This window comes from Geotrypetes seraphini, chromosome 3 (assembly GCF_902459505.1).
Source record: "Geotrypetes seraphini chromosome 3, aGeoSer1.1, whole genome shotgun sequence".
NCBI lineage: Eukaryota > Metazoa > Chordata > Amphibia > Gymnophiona > Dermophiidae > Geotrypetes > Geotrypetes seraphini.
This window is the reverse complement of record NC_047086.1, coordinates 119,443,194-119,459,769: the sequence shown is the minus strand read 5'-3', so window position 1 is coordinate 119,459,769 and position 16,576 is coordinate 119,443,194. Positions and strand designations below refer to the sequence as shown.

The window sequence follows — 16,576 nt, the reverse complement described above, 5'->3', positions numbered from 1 at the left end:
CGGGGCTAGTGGACAATTGTCGGCTTTTTTAATGGGACAGATGGTACACATTTAAGTTGCGCAGAACATCTGTCCCATTAAAAAAGCAGAAGCCTGACAGCAGTGACAGGAGGCTACTTCTGTCACTACTGTCAGGGCTCTGTACCAACTCAATCGCTCACTGAGCGATTGAGTCGGTGAGTTTGCATGCAAATGATTTGTACCTCATTGCATATCATTTGCATACAAACTTGATAGTGAATCAATTGCTGTTTGAAAATTAGCCAGAGAATCGGCCACCTGTGATTGAGTCGCTATCTTTAGTGAATCTGGGCTCATATGTCTATATTTTAAAAATACTCAAGATAAACTAGCAGAACTCATGTCTACATGTATACAAATATTAAAGACCATTTACAAAAAAATAAAAAATGAACACTGATTCTAAATTTACTGTACAAATCTTGACTTTTCATTAAATTTATTTAGTTAGAATTTTAACCCCTAATCCAGTTAAACTAATTTAAATTAAATGGGGACAAGTCTCAGACTTAGGAGTACATATTTCCCAAATTGGGATTACTTCAAGAGAAAAGTAAATTATTCTCTTGCCTCCTTATATCATCACCGGCTATTTACCTCACCTCCCTACCAATAAATTTAATTTATTAAATATTTAATTAAATTTTTAAACTAGACTGCATTACTTTTTTCAAATAAATACTTATAAACTTTATTCCTACTCTTTAATTCATTTTAATCTTTAATAACTTATTAAATTTAAAACTACATTTATTATTTTAGTATGGAGTACACAAATGCTTTGAGCGAATCAGCATGCAATCTTTGAAACTCAAAACCAACTCATGCTAGATCCCAATTTGGAAAATATGTACTCCTAAGTCTGAGGCTTGTCCCCATTGAATTTAAATTAGTTTAACTTGATTAGAGGTTAAAATTCTAACTAAATCAATTTAATGAAAAGTCGAGATTTTTACAGTAAATTTAGAACCAATGTTCATTTTGGATTTTTTTTTTTTTTTAATGGTCTTTAATATTTGTTTATTTTACAATGAAACTATAGACATTTGTATCTGCTCAGGAGCAAAAGTAAATTAAATTGAATAAATTACACGTCTACAAGTATTTTAGAAACTATGAGGCAATTCTGTAGATTAAGGATAGGAGGCAACATTTTGTTTTGGATTGGAAACTGGTTAAAAGATAGGAAACAGAGGGTAGGGTTAATTGACCAACACTTTTAATTGAAGAAGATAGAGTGCACCAGGGGTCTGTACTGGGACCAGTGCTTATAAACATGTATAAATAACCTGGAAATAGGAAAAATGAGTGAAGTGATTACATTTGCAAATGACAAAAAGCTATTCAGAGTTGTTAAATTGTAGGCAGACTCTGTGAAATTCCTAAGAAGAACCTTAGGAATTTGGCAGGTTTAACCAAATGGCAGACAGACTTTAATATGGATAAGTGCAAAGTGATGCACATTGGGAAGAATAATCTATTCTAAACCATAGATTCCACATTAGCAATCAATGCCCAAGAAATCTAGCTGTCATTGTGGACAATTTGTTAGAAATCATTAGTAAAGGAATAGAAAATAAGACAAAGAATATTATAATATCTCTGTATCATTCCATAGTGCGACTTCATCTTGAGTACTATGTGCAATTAGAAAGGTTCAAAGAAGGGCCACCAAAATGATTAAGGGTTTGGAACTAGAGTATGACACAGGGACAAATTTTTTCCCGTCCCAACTGGGGACTCATTTTCCCGTCCCGTCCCCGCGAGTTCTTTTCCAGTCCCTGCCCCATTCCTGCAAGCTCCGTCCTCATCTGCTCAAGCCTCAAACACTTTAAAATCATATGTGTTTGAGGCTTGTGTGGTTAAGGCAGAGCTTACAGGAATGGGGAAGGGACAGGGACTGCAACAAAACTCGTGGGGACGGGACAGGGAAATTGAGCTCCTGCAGGGACAGGGATAAATATATCCCCGTGGCATTCTCTAGTTAGAACTTCTCTCATAAAAGGAACTGGTTGGCTTGGAAAAGAGATGGCTGAAGGTAGAGGTCTAAAAAATTGTGAATGGAGTAGAACAGGTAAATGTGAGTCGATTGTTTACTCTTTCAAAAAGTACAAAGGTGGGGGGACATTCCATGAAGTTTCAAGGTAATACTTTTAAAACATTTTTTCACTCAACAAATAGTTCAGCACTGAAACTTTGTGTTGACGGATGTGATAAAATCAATTAATATATCTGGGTTTAAAAAAGGGTTTGGACAAATCCCTGGAGGGAAACTTCATAAGTTGCAATTAATGTAAACATGGGAGAAGCCATTACTTAACTTTGGGGTGAGTAACATAGAATATTGTTTCTCTCCGGGATTCTGCCAGGTACTTGTCTGGATTAGCCACTGTTTGAAGAAGGATACTAGATGGGCCTTCAGTCTGACCCAGTATGGCAATTCTTATATTCCTTTGTTCTTATTTACATACTCCATATATACATAAATCATAGAATATTAGCACTTACATATATAGGTCTACACTAATCTGTAAAAATGCCAGCAGGATACCTAAGCTGTTCTCTGATGACATGCATAAGTGACATACATGCAACATTCATGCAAGAGGGAGACTCACTCACATCTATAACTTACGTACATTCCTGATGTATTTACATGATTGCAATTACACCAGGTCTATGGCTGATATAATTTTGGGCACATAAATTTTAGATATTCTGATGTTGGGTTATCCTAATATTCTATAATGGAACCTGAATGCCCAGGTGCCATTATAGAATAGACCCATATTACACATCCTTGGGTATCTAAGCAGCAATGAAACTACTAAGTAGTAAATTTAAAACACATTGGAGAAAATATTTCTTCACTCAATGTGTAACTAAACTCTAGAATTTGTTGCCAGAGAATGTGGTAAAATCTGTTAGCTTAGCAGGGTTTAAAAAGGTTTGGATACTTTCCTGAAAGGAAAGTTTATATGCCATTATTAAGATGGATTTGGAAAGTTCACTGCTTATTTCTAGGGTAAGCAACATAAAACCTGTTTTATTCTTTTGGGATCTGCCAGATATTTGACACCTCAATTTTCCACTGCTAGAAACAGGATAATGGATTTGATGGACCTTTGGTCTGTTCCAGTTTGACAACACTTGTGTTCTTACGTAAACTGTAGAATTGTTCCTTATGCATGTAAGTTGTGATTTCACCCACATTCTTACCAAACTCTGTCTCAAAATATACCTAAACACAGGTCATTTAAAATTAGATACCTTCTAAAATTAGAAACCTTCTTGTCATTACAGCAGTTTTTACATTTATAACATCTGGGGAATTTATAAAAGACCGTTTACCCACAAAAAATTTTTAAAAATAAAAATATCCCATCATGCATGTTAATTTATGCATTAAGGGCTAAAATAAAGGTAGACAAAGCGATAGAGCCGGATGGTGAACATCCGAGGATACTGAAGGAACTTAGGAAAGTTCTGGTAGCTCCGCTGACTGACCTTTTCTTTTTTTTTTAACTTTATTTAGTTTTTAATGCCAACAAAAAATGCACTACAATTTATATACAAATAATAATTAACCAAGCACTTATAATCAATCAGTATTTATACAAAAGATAAAAATTCCCTCCCCCATCCATCATTAACAAAGTCAGAAGTGGTACTGAAGGACTGGAGAAGGGTGTATGAGGTCCCTCTCCACAAAAGTGGAAATAAGGAAGAAGTAGGGAATTACAGGTTGGAAAGTTTGACTTCTGTGGTAAGCAAATTAATGGAAATACTTTAAAAAAGAGATTGTTGAAGTTTCTGGAATCCTGTGGATTACAGGACTGGAGGCAACATGGTTTCACTAGAGGTAAATTTTGTCAGACAAATCTGATCAATTTCTTTGACTTGGTGACCACAGAATTGGATAGAGGATTTGCGCTAGATGTGGTGTATTTAGATTTTAGCAAAGCCTTTGATTGTGTTCCACACAGACATCTAATAAATAAACTGAGTGTCCTCGAGATGGGTCCCAAGGTCAAAAACTGGTTGAATGGAAGACGACAGAGGGGAGTAATTAATGGAGATCGCTCTAAGGAAAGGGATGTTACCAGTGGTGTGCCTCAAGGTTCTATTTTTATAAATGATATTGCTGAAGGGTTGTTGGGTAAGCTTTTCCTCTTTGTGGATGATTCTAAAATCTACAATAGAGTAGACATGCCGGATGGTGTGAATAACATGAAGAAAGACCTGGTGAAGTTTGAAGAATGGTATGAAATTTGACAGCTAAAATTTAATGCTAAGAAATGCAAGGTCATGTATTTGGGATGTAAAAATCTGAGGGAATGCTACAGTTTAGGGGATGAAGAACTTATGGGCATGACAGAAGAGCGTTTCTTGGGTGTGATTGTATGTGATGATCTTAAGGTGGCCAAACGGGTTGAAAAGGTCATAGTGGAAGCTGTGATTTAATGCTCACAGCATTAGAAGCAGAAGCAGCACCATGCAGGACAGGATTAACCAATAGGCCAAGTAGGCACGTGCCTAGGGCCCGAAATGGTCAGGGGGGCCTGATGAAGGAGGGCATCAACATTGTTTTTTCCAAACGGTGATGGTCCCTTCCAGCATCAATCGGCAACACGGGCCCCCCGATCGGCAATGCTGGCCCCACCCCAATCGGCAATACAGCCCCCCCATCAACGGAAAGTAAGACAAGCAAGCAACGCGAGTAAGAAAGGGAACAGGAACTGTAATTGTGCAAGCGATGCTGCTTGCCCAAAGCTTCCCTCTGACACAGCTTCCTGTTTCTACCTGGGCGCATGGTGGAGTGGGGCGGGGCAGGGGGCCCAGTGTACTTGTGTAACTAGGGGCCCTCGACGAATTAATCCTGCCCTGGTACCATGAAGAAATCTTTGCTGTTTTCATGTAAAAACCAACCATTAATCTATGACCCTGGAAGAAGCCATCACAGGTGCAATGGGTCCCGTAGAGATTTGGCTGGATGAGATAAGTGCAATATTCAAATACTTCATGTCAAAATAGTTTAATGAATGAAGTTATTGAGAGTGTGATGTTTGAGTAACTGATTTACCACACTACAAGTGTTTCTGGTTTATGAACAACAGGATAGTAACATTGATAAAATATCATATTTTTGCATCCACACAAGTCATATGAAAGATTGTATGTCTGCTTTTGTTATAAATAAGGAAGTTATTACAACACATTGAAGAAAAGTAAATCTCAACACAAGTCTCAATATAAGTTAGATGTGCTGAGAATCGAGTCAGTTCAACGTATGGCCACTAGGATGGTCTTGGGGCTCAGGGATCTCACGTATGAAGAAAGACTGAATAAACTACGGCTGTACTCACTTGAGGAACGAAGAGAGAGGGGAGACATGATTGAAACATTTAAGTATATCACGGGCCGTATCGAGTCAGAAGAAGATATCTTCTACCTCAAGGGATCCTCGACCACCAGGGGGCATCCGTTAAAAATCAGGGGAGGGAAGTTCCATAGCGACTACAGAAAATACTTCTTCACTGAAAGAGTAGTGGATCATTGGAACAAACTCCCACTGCAGGTGATTGAGGCCAAGAGCGTGTCAGATTTTAAGAGACAATGGGATGTTCACATGGGACCTCTAAGGGAGTAAAATCAGAGGGGCGGGAATTTGGAATGGGCAGACTTGGTGGGCTATAGCCCTTTTCTGCCGTCTTTTCTATGTTTCTATGTTTCTATCATTTTCAAGATAGAGAGACTTGACACTTTAATAATTCTTTAATGCACATTCACTCACACAAGAGAGGTTTTTTAAGAATCCATGATTGAAATCTGGAACCTTTATGTCTCGGATATATTTCCTTGAGCTATTACATTCTGAGCAGGTTTCTGAGATTATTTTCCTCTCTTTAAAAAATACATCACAATAGTTTAAGTTTGGATACATCATTTTTCAATATAGAAATCATTTACATTGAGCTCAATCTGTATACTTTGGAGGAAAGCCAGAAGAGGGGAGATATGATAGACACGTTTAATTCCTACGTAATGTAAATGCGTGTGAGTCGAGTCTCTTTCATTTGAAGGAAACTCTGCAATGAGAGGGCATAGGATGACGTTAAGAGGTGATAGGCTCCAGAGTAATCTAAGGAAATACTTTTTTTACGGAAAAGGTGGTGGAGACAGAGACTGTGTCTGAATTCAAGAGGGCCTGGGATAGGCACGTGGGATCTCTCAGAGAGAGAAAGAGATAATGGTTACTGTGGATGAGCAGACTAGATGGGCCATTTGGCCTTTATCTGCCATCATGTTTCTATAATGCAGATCACTTATCATCATCACCTGTATAGGTGGCATTAAGAATATCTGAAGAATATGTCATGTACCTGAAGGGCAATTCAATAATCTAGGTGTCATCTACATGCAATACTGCCCCCCACCCTTGTTTGGTAGCATGAAGCAAAGTAATAGCAGCTAGTGGTATCTGGGTGCCATTTTGAACCCAGTTTTTGATGGGGGCAGGAGAGACTCTTGTCTTCCACTGGCCACTATGAAAACTCCTAGTTGGGATCAGGGTTTATGGGACTGGCATCAGAGTTTCAGGGCAATTTCTGGACAGAGATTCTGTGAGAGGATCTCCCAAAGGGGTTCCAGTTGGAGGATAGTTTTAGTTGGGGTTGTTTCTGAGGGTGAGATAAATATCTTGAACTATACTGTATGGAGGTTACTGTTTGTCTGGGGAAGTACTGTCTGTAGGATGTACTTTGGTGAGATTAGGGGTTCCATTTTGTTAGGCCACGGTCATTCTACCTGCCTACATGACCTGCACTTACTGCCACCTTGAGCTGCAGTGAAGGTGGCCATGTTATTGGCAGTTCTGACAGCTAGCAAGCAGAAATGTCAATATCTGCCCATGACCTTCCTAAGCTCCACCCCTTCCCATGCTAAGGAGCTAGAATTTAGAGAATATAATTTCTATTATTTACCCTCGCTATCTTGTTTTAAATGTCACGCTTTTAAAGTTAACTTAGAATTTTAAGCCGCCGAGAAGATTTTACCATAAAGTGCGGGATAGAAAGTCTAAATAAACTTGGAAATTTAGAATATAGAAATTTTGCTACTCTGGCTGATTTTAGTGTGCACTAGCTGTTAGTGTGTACCCATTCACCCTGTCTGCTTAGCACTGCTTAATAAACATCCTCCCCAAAGAATGGAGACCATGACATGTTATCCTAGTAGTAAGAAACAAAATCTAAATCAGGTAATTTAATACTGTGACTGGTTTATGAAGACAGAGGGACCTTATCCATTATTTCTGCTCTCCTAAAAAAATACACTTTGTAAAAATGAGACGCATCTAAGTCCTATTTGGCCTAAGGCCCTAAACGCTGAAAGTAGCAGCAGGGGAAATGTCCATTCTCAAAAAAAAAACAACATCCAAAATGAGGTTTTTTTTTGAGAATGACCTACCTCTACGTTCAGCAGTTTAAACACCCAGACCATCACTACATCTAAACTTACAACACATTATCAACCAAAAAATAGCCTAAGTCCCAACACCCAAAAAAGACATTTTAGGCGAAGGCGGAGCCAGTCCTTCACCTAAAAGCAGGATTCTGTAACCAGCATCTGTCAAAAACAACACCGGTTACAGAATCCACCCCCCAACCCCCCCGCGCAATGATCACAGCAGGAAAGATGGCTCAGCTCCCCTGCCACAATCATGATCGTCCCCCCCCCCCCGAACTGCCATGACCTGTGGCAAGAGAGATGCCCAATTTCTCCTGCCGCGATCGCGATCCACCCCTCACCCCCGAAACAATACCTACAGGAGGGAGCCCAACCCCTCGTGCCAAGATGCACATGCGACCCCCCCACCCCCGATACAATACCGGCAGGAGGGAGCCCAACCCCTCCTGCCGAGATGCACCCACGACCCTCCTACCCCCCCTAAAGTACGAGCAGGAGGGAGCTCAACCCCTCCTGTCCACGATGTACGGGCAGGAGGGAGCCCAGATCTTCCTGCCCATGGCACCCCCCACGAAAGCCCCCAGGAACCCCCAATCAGCCCCCAACCCTTGATCGGCCCCCCCAACCCCCAATTCCGATTGACCCAGGTGCCTAAGGCCTAAGGGCCATATTTTAGGAGGTGGGGGCTTGCAGGTGTGTCTCAGCAGGAGGGGTTGGGCTCCCTCCTGCTGGTATTGTTTTGGGGGGGTCGTGGGTGTATCTTGGCAGGAGGGGTTGGGCTCTCTCCTGCTGGTATTGTTTTGGGGTGGGGGGGTCGCAAGTGCATCTCAGCAGGAGGGTTGGGCTCCTTCCTGCCGATATTGTTTCGGGGGTGGGGGTTCACAGGTGCATCTCAGCAGGAAGGGTTGGGCTCCCTCCTGCCGGTATTGTTTCGGGGGTGGGGGGTGGATCGCGATAGCAGTAGGAGAGATTGGGCATCTGGCTTTTTGATCATCCAAGTACCGATTTAGGCCACTTTTTTGGATTTTTTTTTAAATTATGAGCCCCATAATAATTAAAATTATTCCAAATTTTATATTCTCTTGAAAGCCTGCAATTTTAACATAAAACCATACCTGAAATGTGTTAAATGTCTCTGGATATCAAGATCTAGTATTGGAGTTGGCCTGGATGATCCAAGGGGTGATCTGTCTTGACTTAAGAGATCCTGGAATTCTTTACAAATTTGTCTAAAGTTAGAGAGAAATATCAGAAGAGCTACATTAATACAGAAGTCTTTATTTCTACAATAATATATTGAAATTCATCCAATGATAAGGAGGGCAATGTGCAAATAGCAGGTGTAAATATAAGCACATAAATTCCCTGATGTAATTTTAAAACCAAAATAATTAATTCTTTTGCTTTGAATATTTGTTCACCTGCACACAGGGGGAAATATGCACATATCGACTGATATTCAATCCTATCTAACTGGCCGGGAACAGCTTCTGGCCGGCTAAATAGTGTTAACCATGACATAGCCAGTCAGCACCGATATTCATTGTCTGACCAGATAGATTTAGTAGCCAGATAGACCCACCTAGATAGCAGGTCCAGTGGTCCAAGAGGGCAGGGAGGCAGACAGCTTTGGGTGTTATCTTAGTGGGGGCTCTGGCACCTCTCCTCTTCTCTGCCCCCTGCTCCTTCCTGCTGCATGCATCTTCCCTTCCCACCCCTTGTACCACTATCTCTTCACCGGTGAGAGCAGCATCTCCAGCCTGCTGCTTGTGCCAGCCTTGGTTTTCCCTCTGACATCACTTCCTGGTTGTGAGACCAGGAAGTGATGTCAGAGGGAGAGCCGAGGTTGGTGCGTGCAGCATGTTGGAAATGCAGCTCACACCAGGGAAGTTAAACAGATATGGGGAAGGGGGGAAGGGAATGGGCACACTATGTGGCAGGGGAGGCGGGGGAGGAGCGGGGGCAGAGAAGAGGGTGGGGTGGGCATCACCATCCTGGGTGCCTCCTACGCTATGGAGCAGGTCTATCTTTGACCGCTAGGATCTCGTCAATTAATCAATGAATATTGACTTGTCTGGTTATGTCAAATGCAGCTAGACATTGAAATTAAATGTTGGTTGCCAGATAAGGCTCTGGCATTGAATTTCTGGGTTCTCTCTCAACCATGGGAGGTATCCGGGCTGCTTCCCATGGTCTGAATATTGGACCATACTTTTTATATAGGTTCACATTTATAAAATTATCTCCGTACATGGGGAAGGACACAGTACTACTCGAACGAGTCAAGAGAAGAGCAACTAAAATGGTTAAGGGGCTGGAGGAGTTGCCATACAGTGAGAGATTAGAGAAACTGGGCCTCTTCTCCCTCGAAAAGAGGAGACTGAGAGGGGACATGATAGAAACATTCAAGATACTGAAGGGAATAGACTTAGTAGATAAAGACCGGTTGTTCACCCTCTCCAAGGCAGGAAGAACGAAAGGGCCGTCTCTAAAGTTAACCCTGCATGGGTTCCATTACCAACTGCTGGAACAGTTCTTTTTGTAGAGAATCCAGGATCTCCCTACTTCTAGAAGACCCCACAATAGGGATACTCCAGTCAACATCTGGCATGTTAAAATCACCTATTAGTAAAACTTCCCCTTTTTTAGATATATTCTGAATGCGTACTATTAAATCTTCTGTCTGTGAAGGAAGCCTGTATATCATACCAATGTAAATATATTTACCATTCCCTCTTTCTAAATTGATCCACAGTGCCTCTTCCTTGCCCTGCAGATCCTGAAATTGTATGGCTTTAATATGATCTTTAACATATAACACTACTCCTCCTCCTTTTCTTCCTGCCTTGTTTTTCCTGAACAGATTATAGCCTGGTATAACTGGATCCCAGTCATGGTTCTTCTTCCATCACAGCATCTAGATCCAGAATCTTGTTTCCCATACTTCGAGTATTAGTATATATAACTTTCCAGACATTGCCCCCTTTTCCCATTTGTGTAGATTGTTCAGTGATTTACTTACCTGAGGGCTTATACTCACCCAGGGGCTTTGATCACACTGCCCCTTCACTTGTAGTTTAAAGCCTTCTTCAGTAGATTAGAAAGTCTGCCACCAAAGACACTTCTTCCATTCTTTGATTGATGTATATCATCCCTGCTCAGCAGTCCTTGAAAAATCATCCCATGATCCAGGGAGCCAAAATGCTCTCGACGACACCATCCATGTAACCATGCATTCATCTCCAGGATGTGTGTTTCTCTGTGCAACTGACTACTTTACCTTCTTTCCCAGAGCCAGAAAGTTACTTTTGATATGTTTGCAGGGGTACCTGGTAGTATCATTTGGCCAACGTGGATGAGCATTATTGGATAATAGTCATAAGGCTTGATGATTCTTGGAAATCTCTCCATAACATCTTGGATTTTAGCATCAGGCAGACAGCATACCTCCCAGGACATCATATTTGGCCTGCAGATGGATGCTTCTGTACCCCTCAGAAGGGAATTACCAACCACCAGTACCTTATGCCTCCTAGTGGTCATGGATCCAGCAATTTGGGGGATTTCAAGCTTTGGTCCTTTCTCTCCCTGGGATGCTCTCATCTCCCCCACTTCAAGGTAGCCTATCTGTCCCGGAGGTGTAATTCTGTCTAAGGTTCCATCGCGTGATTGACACATAGTCAGCTGCCACTTTTTAGCCAGCCACCGATACTGGCATCATATAGAGAATCCGAGCCTTAGTCCAGTGAGTTTTCAGATTTTTCATAAGCTATTTTTCCTATGATATGAAAAAACTAGAAACTTGCTAAGCTTTATCAAAGGGCACCTTACTTATTGTACAAATGGAATAGTTCAACTTGCATTGAATTTTGTAAGCTCTATTATTTGTTAAAAAGTGCTAGCTTAAAGTTGACATTTTCTTGCCCAGGCATATAGGGCCATTAAGTTTAATTTAAACAACTCAGAGCACTTACACTCTGCTCATCCCAATGGGACCTCAGTGGTCTACAAAAGAGTTAACAGACAAAAACTGGGAATTAATTACTAATTTAAAAACAGTCACTTTAAAAATAATAAAAAACCAACTGACAAACCCTCCCTTTTATGAAGCTGCATTAAGCTTTTATATTACCGGCCGTAGAGATATTAGCTCCGACGCTCATAGGAATTTTAAGAGCGTCAGCCGTAAATATAAAAGCCTAAAGCAGCTTCATAAAAGGGGGATGGGGGATTAACAGCGATAAAGAAAAGTCTATTGCGGTTTTGTAAAAGGGGCTTTAGATAGTTGTAAAACAAACAAAAATCTTCAAATGCTTCCAAAATAGAAAATAAGACGACTATTGCTTTACAGAAAGAAGTAATCCATTCCAGATTTGGGCTACTGAAATATAAAATGTACCATCCAAGTTTTCTTAAAATGTACACCCTTTGTCAAAGGGAAACATAGCAACAAACAGCCATCTGAAAGCTATAAGCAGAGCACAACATGGAAATAAGTTTTGTAAAACAAATTAGAAAAAGACCACGTAAGGTTTTGAACACAAAGCAGGCCAGTTTAAAACAAACAGGCTTCAAGAGGAAGCTAGTAGAGCTGTTAGTGGAGTGACCTTGTCATACTATTGAATTAAAAAAAATCAATCAAGCCACTGTATTTTGCAGGACTTGAAACCGCTTGTTAATCCTAGATTCAATCTTTGTTAATGGAATAGAGAACCTTATACTTGTATTCAGTTTTAGAAGATGAGAAAGCACCCAGGCATTGATCTTGTCAATACAATGAAATAACTGCAAGTAAGGTCTGATCTAAATTACTGTGGAAAGGAATGAGAACAAAAATATCATCCACAACGGAGAGCAAATGGTTCTGTACCACTAGCAGAACAGAACCCAAGAAGTCATAAAGATACTAAGTATGACTGGAAAGTCAGGAGAGTCCCAAGGAATATCATATGATGGTTGCCAAATGAATGAACACTCACCATTTTTCAGCACACCATATTTCCTGCTGGTGAAAAAAATTAGTAATATCCAAAAGAGGATCAGAAAAGGATCTCTAAGTGATTAAAATAGTTTCAAGTTTATAAAAAAGATTTTAAACTGCTTAATCATCCCCACTCTCAAAATTATCAATACTCGAAGGCAATTTATTTTTACTGTTACGGCGCCTCAGACCTGGAATTCACTCCCGCTATACTTAAGAGAGGAGAAGAATTTGGAAAAATTTAAGAGCCAACTTAAGAGCTTTCTTTTTAAAGATGCGTTCAATACTTAATTGAAATGTTAATTTGCTCTTTCGTTAATTGCTCTTTTGTCTACTTTTATTTTACCTATTTATTTGTCCTTCGATTTCTGTTGTGTTTTACCTTTAATTGTTGATTCTTTCCTATCTAAGATTGTATTTCTATCCCACCTGTCCTATTGTATTCTTGTCTTATCTTAATTAGTTTATTTTGTGACTTATCCCCTTATTAATTATATGGTCTATTTTATGTATATTTTAGACAATTTATTTTACCAATTTGTACATCGCTTAGAATTTGGAATAGGCGATTAATCAAATAATAAATAAACTTGAAACTTAATCAGGTTTCTAAGCGTTGTACAATATAAAATTTACATAAAAACAGATTAAAAAGCAGGGATACTAGACAAACCAAAGTGGTTTACACAAGAATGAAAGAAGTAGAGATAGTAGTTCAGGACTCAATTTTGTCTGATCTTGATTATTGTAACATCATTTCTGTGGGGTCTCAAAAAAAGATCTGTAATAGATTGTGCATAATACAAAACACAGCAGTTCATCTGATTTTCTGGCTGAAAAAGTTTGACCATGTGAGACCTTTCTATCATCGGCTTCATTGGCTACCTTTTGAGGCAAGAATCTTGTTTAAATTTGGCTGTATTTGTTTCAAAGCACTATTTGGGTTGGCTCCAGATTATCTCTCCTCTCAGTTTGAATTGTATAATTCCAAAAGGAATACCCGAAATACAAATATGTTAATGTATCCATCTTTAAAAGCTGTTCGATTTAAGAGATTCTTTGAAAGGACATTTGCTTTCCAGGCAGGAAAAATTAATTCTTGGTTGAGTCCTCTTATTTTCCATGCTCAATCTTATCACTCTTTTAGGAAGACACTAAGGGCTCCTTTTAGAAAGGCGCGCTAGGGCTTTAACATGCGCTATTACGCGTGTTAAATTCCCAAGCACGCTAGCCACTACCGCCTTCTTTTGGTAGATTTTTGGCTACCATGTGCTATAGCGCAGTAATTTTTTACGTGCACTAAAAACCCTTGTGCACTTTTGTAAAAGGAGCCCTAAGGGCTCCTTTTACTAAGGTGCGCTAGTGTTTTTAGCGCATACAGGAAATTACCGCACGCTACACCACACACTGTGCTTCTAGAACTAACACCAGCTCAATGATGGTATTAAGGTCTAGCGTGCGCAGCAATGTAGCATGCGCTAGTCCGTGCGTTAAAGCCCTAACGCGGCTTCGTAAAAAGAGCCCTAAAGACAAAATTGTTTGATTACTTATTAAGTTTGATGTATTCTCTGATATTAGCTTGTATGCTTCACTAATTGTACAGTCCTCTTTATATGAACCGCTCAGAACTTATGGCAGGGTGGTTTACAAGAATAAAATTTATTATTATCAAGGAGATATTTCCACAGGATCTTTATTTATATTCTAAATCAGTGGTTCCCAACCCTGTCCTGGAGGAACACCAGGCCAATTGGGTTTTCAGGCTAGCCCTAATGAATATGCATGAAGCAAATTTGCATGCCTATCACTTCCATCATATGCAAATCTCTCTCATGCATATTCATTAGGGCTAGCCTGAAAACCCGATTGGCCTGGTGTTCCTCCAGGACAGGGTTGGGAATCACTGTTCTAAATCAGTGTTCTTCAACCTTTTTACACCCGTGGACCGGCAGAAATAAAATAATTATTTTGTGGACCGGCAAACTACTAAGACCAAAATAAAAAACAAATTTTCGCCCCGTCTCCGCAAGCTCGGTCCCCGCAAACCATCTGATCCCATCTGCACAAGCCTCAGTTATGATTTTATATTGAACGTATTTTATTAAAGTATAAAAAAACAATATTCTGTACAATTGTCATTTTATAAATATAAATATTCAGAGCAAGGACCAACAAAACCCCTGTCTCCCCTCCCCTTCACATATATCCCCTCTACTATCAAGAAAACTGAACAAGCCAATTATTACAGAATGCTACACAGAAATATCATAACAGAATACTGCAGTCACACATGATAGGAATAGTGTTAGGCTTTGCAGTCCCCAGTTATGTCTCTAGCAGGATATATATTTCAAATCTGATATATTGTAATGACAAAATAGAAATACAATTATTTTTTTCTACCTTTTGTGGTCTCTGCTTTCATCTTCTTTCCACTCTTCCTTCCAGCGTCTGCCCGTTCCATCCACTGTCTGGCCTCTCCTCCTTCCATATGTATCTGACTTTTTTCGATGCCCCTTTCTCCTTTCCATCCAGCCTGTGCCTCCTCTCTCCTTTTTACATCATTCATTCCAGCTTCACTGCTTTCTTCATTTTTATCTCTCCTACACCAGATCTAGCATATTTATCCCTCTCTCATTTCTCTGCTGACCCCCTTTCCAGCATCAATCTCTCTCTACTTTCTCATTCTTGTCTCTCCCCTTTCCCTCCTCTAATCTCCCTGCCAGCTGTTTCCTTCCTTTTTACCTTCTCCCTTCCCTCCTATCCAACAGTAGCTCTCTTCCCATCCCTTTCCCTCTTCCCCTCCCAGCAGCATCTCTCCTTCTACCTCCCTCCAGGTCCAGTAGTAGCTCTCCCTTTATCCATCAGCTTCCCAGCCTCCAACAGTGGCTTCCTCTCCTTCCAGCAGCTCTCAGTACTTGCCTGCAGCAGTGATTTCCTTAGGCAGCCTTGGGTCGTTGCTGCCTCTGAGGAAGGGGAAGTTGCCAAAGTGAATCACTGCCCTGGTAAGTACAAAACTGCTAGGAGAGGAGACAGCCACTGTTGAAGGGTCCCTGCACATTCGCGACCCCCCCTCCCAAGCCGGCAAAAACAGCTTTGCATCGCAGGCCCTGCCGCCCAAGACGAGCCGGAGGCCCCTATCCGCCGCATCCTGCACGTGGGCAGACTCTCAGCACAGACGCTGCTGATGGCCCCAATCCACACGCTGCCCCCCACCGCGCACGCTGACCATCTCCCTTCTACTTGCCGCTTCCCCGCGGCCCTCTTCGGCGACTCGGCAGGGGCCGCGATCAAGACAGGCTGCTGACGTCGGGACCTTCCCTCTCTGAGTCCCGCCTATTTTGTTTCAACTTCCTGTTTCCGCATAGGCAAGACTCAGAGGGAATGCCCAACGTCAGCAGCCTGTCTTGATTGCCCGAGGCTGGGAGGAACAGAAGATTTCCCCGAACACCACCAGGGCAGGAAATTTAACAGCGTCCATCTCGCCGGCCCTGCGCGGACCGGCAGGAATTTTCAGCGGACCGGCACCGGTCCGCGGACCGGCGGTTGAAGAACTGTGTTCTAAATGATACAACTGACTCAACATGGCCAGTGTTTGAGCATAAAGATGCCTTCTTTAAGAGTCTAAAACTCAAATGTGTTCAAGTGTAGATGGAATTTTCAGATCAGAAGATCAACACCTGAAAGACTTTAAGCCGTTTGTTGCTGACTTTTTAAAATACTTATAATAACTTGCTTTTTGCTTTCTCTTCACCTTCCAGATTGAAATTAAATGCATCTATAGATTTCATGAATCTATAGCTCTTCTTTCCAATTTTCATTTGGTGAGTTGCTTGTTGAAATTTTGGAAGCCTCATTTCGGTATCCTATTTGCACATTTCTGGAACTAAAGAGGATCAAAGTAGTTTAAACAACTTCTGCTTACTTTGTTGCTAGGATCATTTTTTTCCTTGCTGTCTGTTCTTTCTGTTCCATGTGTTGTCTTGCAAGGTGCTCGCCAACTGCCTTGGCCGGAAACTCTGTTTCACAGGTGTAGCCAAAATCTCTTGCCAAATGTAGTGCTTCTCCTGCAGTCAGATACAATAGTAACAGTTATTATTCATAGAT

The 16,576-nt window shown here is 40.9% G+C and overlaps 1 protein-coding gene across 1 annotated transcript in view; it reads right to left on the bottom strand.

Annotated features, from left to right (window-relative positions):
- TFAP2D (transcription factor AP-2 delta) overlaps positions 1–16,576 on the bottom strand; it is an 88,714-nt gene that overhangs the window by 2,893 nt on the left and 69,245 nt on the right. Inside the window, exons 6-7 of the mRNA XM_033939481.1 lie at positions 16,395–16,536; positions 8,604–8,717 (exon numbers count right to left, since the gene is read on the bottom strand). Coding sequence (XP_033795372.1) covers positions 8,604–8,717; positions 16,395–16,536 — 256 coding nt within the window. The remainder of the gene's footprint in view (positions 1–8,603; positions 8,718–16,394; positions 16,537–16,576) is intronic.